A 6,483-nucleotide genomic window follows, 5' to 3' on the forward strand; every position below is an offset into this window, starting at 1 on the left:
GTACTCTTTTGTACAATTTGGATGCGTTTTCTCCTTCAGTTGTGCACATATGTATTTTGAGGAACATCCCTTAAGGCACCAAGAATAAACATAGGGTCTGTTCATAAAGGACTTAAGTTGGAGAATTAAAATGCATGTGACCATAATGGATACTACTCTGATTAAATAGATGACATATCACTATGATTCGTGTATTTTGTTCTTTGATGAATGTTGTGCTAGTACTTGCACCAAGTGGGAGAATGTAAGATTTTTCCTAATAATATATATTATATATTATATATTAGGACCTTAATTAAGTAGTGCAAGTGGACTAGGCTTATTAAGTGGTCTGGTTGGATTGAATAACTAGAAGTTGTTAGTCCACCAAACTCTGTGCCTAATATAATCCTGGATTGATGGGATACAGGATGATTGATGTTAGCACATTCAGTTACGGTACTCCTACTGCTCAGTAGACACTAATACACCATCTAGGGTTTTGAGTCTAGTCTGAGGCAAAACACGGACAACCGGAATATCAACCATGGCTGGAGATCAACACGGCTACGCTTCCGCTCTCATACGAGGTCAGGTTTCTCGTATACTATGGTTCATTATAGTTAGACTATTTAGATTTAACAAATTACAGAAACATAAATGGTAACTACAGAAAAACATAAATGGTTACTACAGGCACATAAACTGTTAAGTGCAAGTAAAGAATACGTTAATTGTAAATATGTTGGTTAATATATTATGTGTCATCAATTTATTTACATATACATAAACCATTAAGTGCAGGTACATAATATGTCAACTACATACACATAATTTTTGGACTAGGATCCACAATGCAAGACAAATCTAGTCCATGGTATAACAATTGTATGGTATGGCTGTGGGCCATGAATGGGTACACTATAATGTTTTCTTTGCCTGACCTGCTTGTCATACATCAATCATTATACCGTGGATAAGGGTCCACAGTGCACTACGAACCATGGTTCTGTACAACATCATTTTTTTAATTTTAATTTTGACAACGATTGTTTGATTGTTCAATTCACGTTATAAATTTTTTTTATATACTATAAAACATGTGTATATGTCTTGTGTTGAAGATGCATAATATGTTTGTTAACTACAAAAACATAATATGTTAATATGTATTTATTGTTAACCTATTATATGTGTTCAATTTATTTATTTACAAGAACATAGCCTGTTAGCTGAAAAACATAATATTTTAACAACAAATACATAATTTTTGAACCATATCCATAATGCAAGATGGACAATGGTATAACAATTGCATATCATATGCACCTTTCTTTAGTTCTTAGCCTTGGCTCTCAAACTTCCCTTGAACAAGAAAAATGCTTGTCTATAACTTTTGTCAGCACACCTCTAAACGTCAAGAAGCTCAGATCCTCTCTCCCTCAGAACGAACACCCCCAAGACCTCATTCTCAAACGGAACAGTTAGAAACAGCCCTTGAGCATCAGTGCATCACAATATATATAATATTAAATTGTCTAAAAGTAGTGATTTAGAATTATTCCATGAGACATAAATTGGCATTTGATTTGAGTGGTATACAAGAAGAAGAATAGAGGAGTCAAGTCTGAGATGAATTGTTCCACCAAAAACTAACCGAAAAACTTGTAGTGAGAGAGCGTACATAGTGCCACCAGTTTGGGGGAATGTACAGCATTTCTCCTTCCTCTAAAATGCAGTCCTCAAACTCAACCTCCATTATCTTCTCAAATTCTCTAGTCTCCTCTATATTGTCCAGATCAACCTTCAACACATACATTTCACAGCACCCTCAGATACTACTATACGCTAATATCACAATTAAATGATTACTAATAACTACTTTTAAATATATACCTGGCTGGAATTGCTAAGCATGGCCTCACTATGTGGGTAAAGCTCTTCTGAGATTGTGGCAGGGTAAAGCCTGATATACTTTTTGCCAACCACCTGAAAGTAAATATATCTACACTCAAACACATGGAACTCACAAAGCTCCAACACCATTATCAATACAAATAAATAATCACTTGAAACTCTACGGAGGAAGGAGTAATCCCAGCCAAGATGGCAAGAGATCCACACTTGTAACCTCCACAAGGTCACGAGTTCGAATCCTTGTCCTCTTAGTTTGAGCCGGTCAGTTATAGATAACCTAGGCAGGGTTTACTTCCTTGTGGCCCTTTGTCGGCTAGGATCACAAGACGGGGTTTACTCACTCGAAAGGGTTGTGGGGTTCCCCTCATCATCAAAAAAAAATAATAATCCCTTGACCAGTGAATGAGTTATTTTTTCCCCAGACTTTCAATTCTTAGTTTATCAATATTCCATCACATAATGTGGCCAAATCTTGGGTAGATGAATATTCATTTGTCACTGAGGTGTAGCACATATGTAGTCACAAGCTATCTTATAAATGGAAATGCAGCAAATCACACTCAACACAGTTCCTATACCCCAAACCTTATAGCAGCAAAGAATTAAAGGCTGTTCCTATTGTTTTTCGTCCTGATAAACTGGTCAAACTTTAAGCAACATCCAACAATTGGTAGGTTTACTCTCAATACATTTCAATCTTACAGAATTTAGAAGATTAAACAATGATCCAAAGATACCAAAAATAGAGGAAACAACGGACAACTATTAAAGTGTGTGAGGAGGAGGACAATGAGTGGATACAATCAAATATAGGTAATGGAAGCCAACAGAAGTAGCAGTAGAAATTAACCATCATAAAAGCAAAGGCAAGAACAGAGGAACCCTAAAACATGGCCAAAATCTATCATTAATCTAATAGATTAATCAGGTTTTATGTATTCACTAATTGATACCTGAGCAAGAATATTATGGTGAGGATCGTGATGCAGGGGTGTCACTGTACCAGCTGGACCGAACCACGCATTAAGTGACTTGATTTCCCCACCCCCAGCAGAGCAGTAATCAGGGATAAGAATATCTTGCCTCAGCTCCTGGATCTGGCAATTAGAAAACAGTCAAGCGATTGCCATCTAGATACTATGATTTACCTTAAACGTATACAAAAAATTTATTTACCTGATCGAATAATGGATGCTGAGCTAGGTATGTAGTTTCAGTGGAGGTGGGATCGTTAGACTGAATCCTCTCAAGAAACTCAGAGAATGTTATTAGTTCTTGTTTCCATTCTGGGCACAAATAGTGCTTTCCAATCTGGATGATTAATTCCAAGAATTCATACGGAGTAAAAAGAAATTTCTGATTACATGATTATGAACTTAGGACACTAACATGATCTTAAAGGATTTAAGGCACAGAATGTAGCCACACCACATTGCCAGAAGAAAGCAAGCTACAATTTCCACATAAAAATTAGTCAAGTACACAAGTATCCAGCAATCCAGGAAAGGATGAAAGGTAAATACACCAAGAATGAGCCTATATGCACAATTATAGACAAGCACAACACAAATCAATGGAATGTCTCAATGTCCATTGGTAAAGCTTAATTAAATTATGGTGATTATATGTAATAAATAGATAGTATAACTTCTTTAAGCTAATAATCAGTCAATAGATAACTTCCACTAGTATATATATCCCTGTTTGGTAACATAATTAGTTTATCAGCCAATTTTGGCTTATTTGACCACTATTAGCTGTTTGACTTGATTAAAAGCCAATATAAGTGTTTGATTAATTAGCTTTTTTGTACCAGCTTATTACTCTAAAATGCTAAAATTCAATGGTTTTTCGATCAGCTTTTTAATAAAGTCATTTTGCATGTAATCAACTATCAACTAATAGCTAATTTATCAAACATCTTTCTACAATCACCTAATACTATCAACTAATTAAATCCACTAACCCAATCAGCTAACAGCTATCTACCAAACACTTCCAATATCTTTACAATCTACAATCATATGTTTTCCCAAGGGCACCTAAATTTACTTTCTGGATTATGTGATAGTAAACATGAATGAATACAAAGATCACAGTAATGGTGAAGTAAAAGCAATCTCGATTATTACCTCAACTGGCACTGTGCGGAAGCCGGCAACACTTCTGAGGTAGTTCAAATCATTCCATTTGCTCTTAGCTGGCCATTGATCCAAACAACCTCTAATTATGACTGGAGTTCCAGATATATAATGGTCTTGTATGAACCCTTCCAAGGACAAAGCAGACCTTTTCACTACTAACTTACAAGAGAGTGATCTTGCAGGTAAAATTCTCGAAATCTGCATATCCAAATAGATACTCGGTTAACTGAAGAACAAAAATACAATTTTCTTTTTATTTATTTTATCATATAGGGAAGAGCAAGTGAAAAGTGGTACGTTGTGCTGATAGAGTAGGACCTCACCTCCGCCATGTTCACTTCTTCGGAAACAATGTTATGATTTTGTACAGAGGAATCGAGAGCAATGCTGGCTTTCTTCGAGGCTTTTTGGATCGCGAGGTTCAAGTCAGCTCTGAGGGCCGGGCCGCCCATGATCAGGCCCATGTCGAGGGCCCGAATAGCCTGGCTAAACTCGCCGGCGGCGTAATGTAGCTTGGCGACGCGGAGGCATGCCATGGAGTAGGCGTCTCTCCAGATAGGCAAAACCGAATGCCACGGCCCCAAGTGTAGCTGCTCCCAGGCCATTTCCCTCGCCGCCTCCGCCGCCCTCACGTCGCCGCCGGCCGCCAGCGCCTCCATGCTCACGTACGCGTATCCGCCTTGTTCCGCTATGCTCTGCAGGAGATTGGCGCGGCCCGCGTCGAGCACTGGCGTCTCGAGCAAGTCCTCCTCCTCCTCCTCCACCGGAGTCGCGGAGAAGCCGGCGCCGTTAGCGGCGGACATTAACGGTTGCGGTGTCGAACCTCTAGAACCTTCGGAGTTCTGAAGATATGACGTGTCAGAGAGAAGAGTGCGTGTGAGGTGTAGAGATGCGAAGATATTTTGGTGCTTACGCGGCATTTTATATGCAAAAGTGCAATAAAAATATCTGCCAGAAAATGATGGATCTAAAATAATCATTAATCAAGACTCAAGAGGGTCCGAGTCGTGGACCCCACCTCTAATTACTAATCATTTCCTATCACATTATTACAATTACTCCGTATTTCTTTTTGGTACATATTGTCCTTCCATGCATTATTAGTTTATTAGTACCCCTCTCCCGGAAGATATTATCACAATTTCATTAGACACACCTATTTATAAAGTATTTTTTTTATAAAAAATATTATATAAACTTTCATTTTTTATTCTCAATGTTTGTTTCACTCTCAAATTATTAATGAAAATAGTTTATATTTATTTATTATATCATAGAATAAAAGTGAGAAATATAAATTGAAAGTATACATAATAAAACACTAGAACTCTTTCTGTATTCAATGGAGAGAGAGGGTATATATATATATATATATATATATATATATATATATATATTAAGTGTAAATAAATACTCCGTAATAGATTGTGTCGTAGTTGATTCATATTTTTAGATAACAGAATAGAGTATTTGATTTCCTCACCAAAAATATTAATTCATGATTGAGGTTTATTAATGATCAAGCATCCCCTCAATGCATATTTTGGAGGTCTTGAGGCCTATGTAGTGTTTCTAAATTCTAGTAATCTTGTTTTTTTTTTCTGTGGTTATTTCTCTCTTTTTTGATTTAAAAAAAAAATAAAGGTATATGTAATACTCCGTAAATATTAATCTTTTAAATATAAATTTAAAGAGTTTTTGCTTTTTTAAGTTATAGATGTTGATATATTTATGAAACGTGACATTTTTTAAATATCCTAATATAGTACGAATGATAACTTTTATGAATCAACATGTACAAAGACTCCATTGGAAAATAAAATAAAATTAGAGCGATAAAATTGAAAAAGTTGAAGTATTGAATTCGATAAGATAGATCTTTACAAAATTTATAATACAACATTTAGTATCCTCAATTCCTCATCACTATAGTTATTACACTAATTAACAATTTGATTACTTATCAACTATTTTAATTCTTAAACTGTTGGATTCGATATGTTTACAAATTTGAATGAAGTGTGCTTAAAAGTAAATTTTTTTTTTTAGTACACACTATCATATCAATAGTATCTGCTCAACAAATATGTCAACCATTGAATTGGAATGAGAGTCAAACTTATTACCAGGGCCGTTCTAATAAAAATAGAGGTCATGTGCGGCATTTAAATTTGGGCCCCTTTCCACAAAAATATATATTAATCTAGATTCAAGGGAAAGGTTGAAAAAATCGCTAGGCGCATGATTTTTATTTTTTATTTTTTAAATTTAAAAAAATTTAAAATTATTTAAAATCACGGCGACCTACTCGGCGCCTAGGCGGTTGGCCGTTGCCTAGCGCCTAGGCACAATATTCTTTGCAACCCTGGTCAATGGCATCCCAATTGCTTGGATCATATATGTCAAATAAAAATGAATAATTTGGTTTATCATTGTGACCATC

The 6,483-nt window shown here is 35.8% G+C and overlaps 1 protein-coding gene across 1 annotated transcript; it reads right to left on the reverse strand.

Annotated features, from left to right (window-relative positions):
• Positions 1–1,478: 1,478 nt before the first annotated feature.
• On the reverse strand, positions 1,479–4,932 carry LOC109159726 (lysine-specific demethylase JMJ30-like). Its single transcript, XM_019307825.1, has 6 exons — positions 4,364–4,932; positions 4,029–4,238; positions 3,073–3,207; positions 2,850–2,993; positions 1,876–1,968; positions 1,479–1,783 (listed from the first exon to the last, which is right to left on the reverse strand). The coding sequence occupies exons 1-6, from the start codon at positions 4,841–4,843 to the stop codon at positions 1,601–1,603; spliced, it is 1,245 nt and encodes a 414-aa protein (XP_019163370.1). The 5' UTR covers positions 4,844–4,932; the 3' UTR covers positions 1,479–1,600.
• Positions 4,933–6,483: the final 1,551 nt, after the last annotated feature.

The sequence above is a fragment of the Ipomoea nil genome, unplaced genomic scaffold, assembly GCF_001879475.1.
Source record: "Ipomoea nil cultivar Tokyo-kokei standard unplaced genomic scaffold, Asagao_1.1 scaffold2845, whole genome shotgun sequence".
Lineage (NCBI taxonomy): Eukaryota > Viridiplantae > Streptophyta > Magnoliopsida > Solanales > Convolvulaceae > Ipomoea > Ipomoea nil.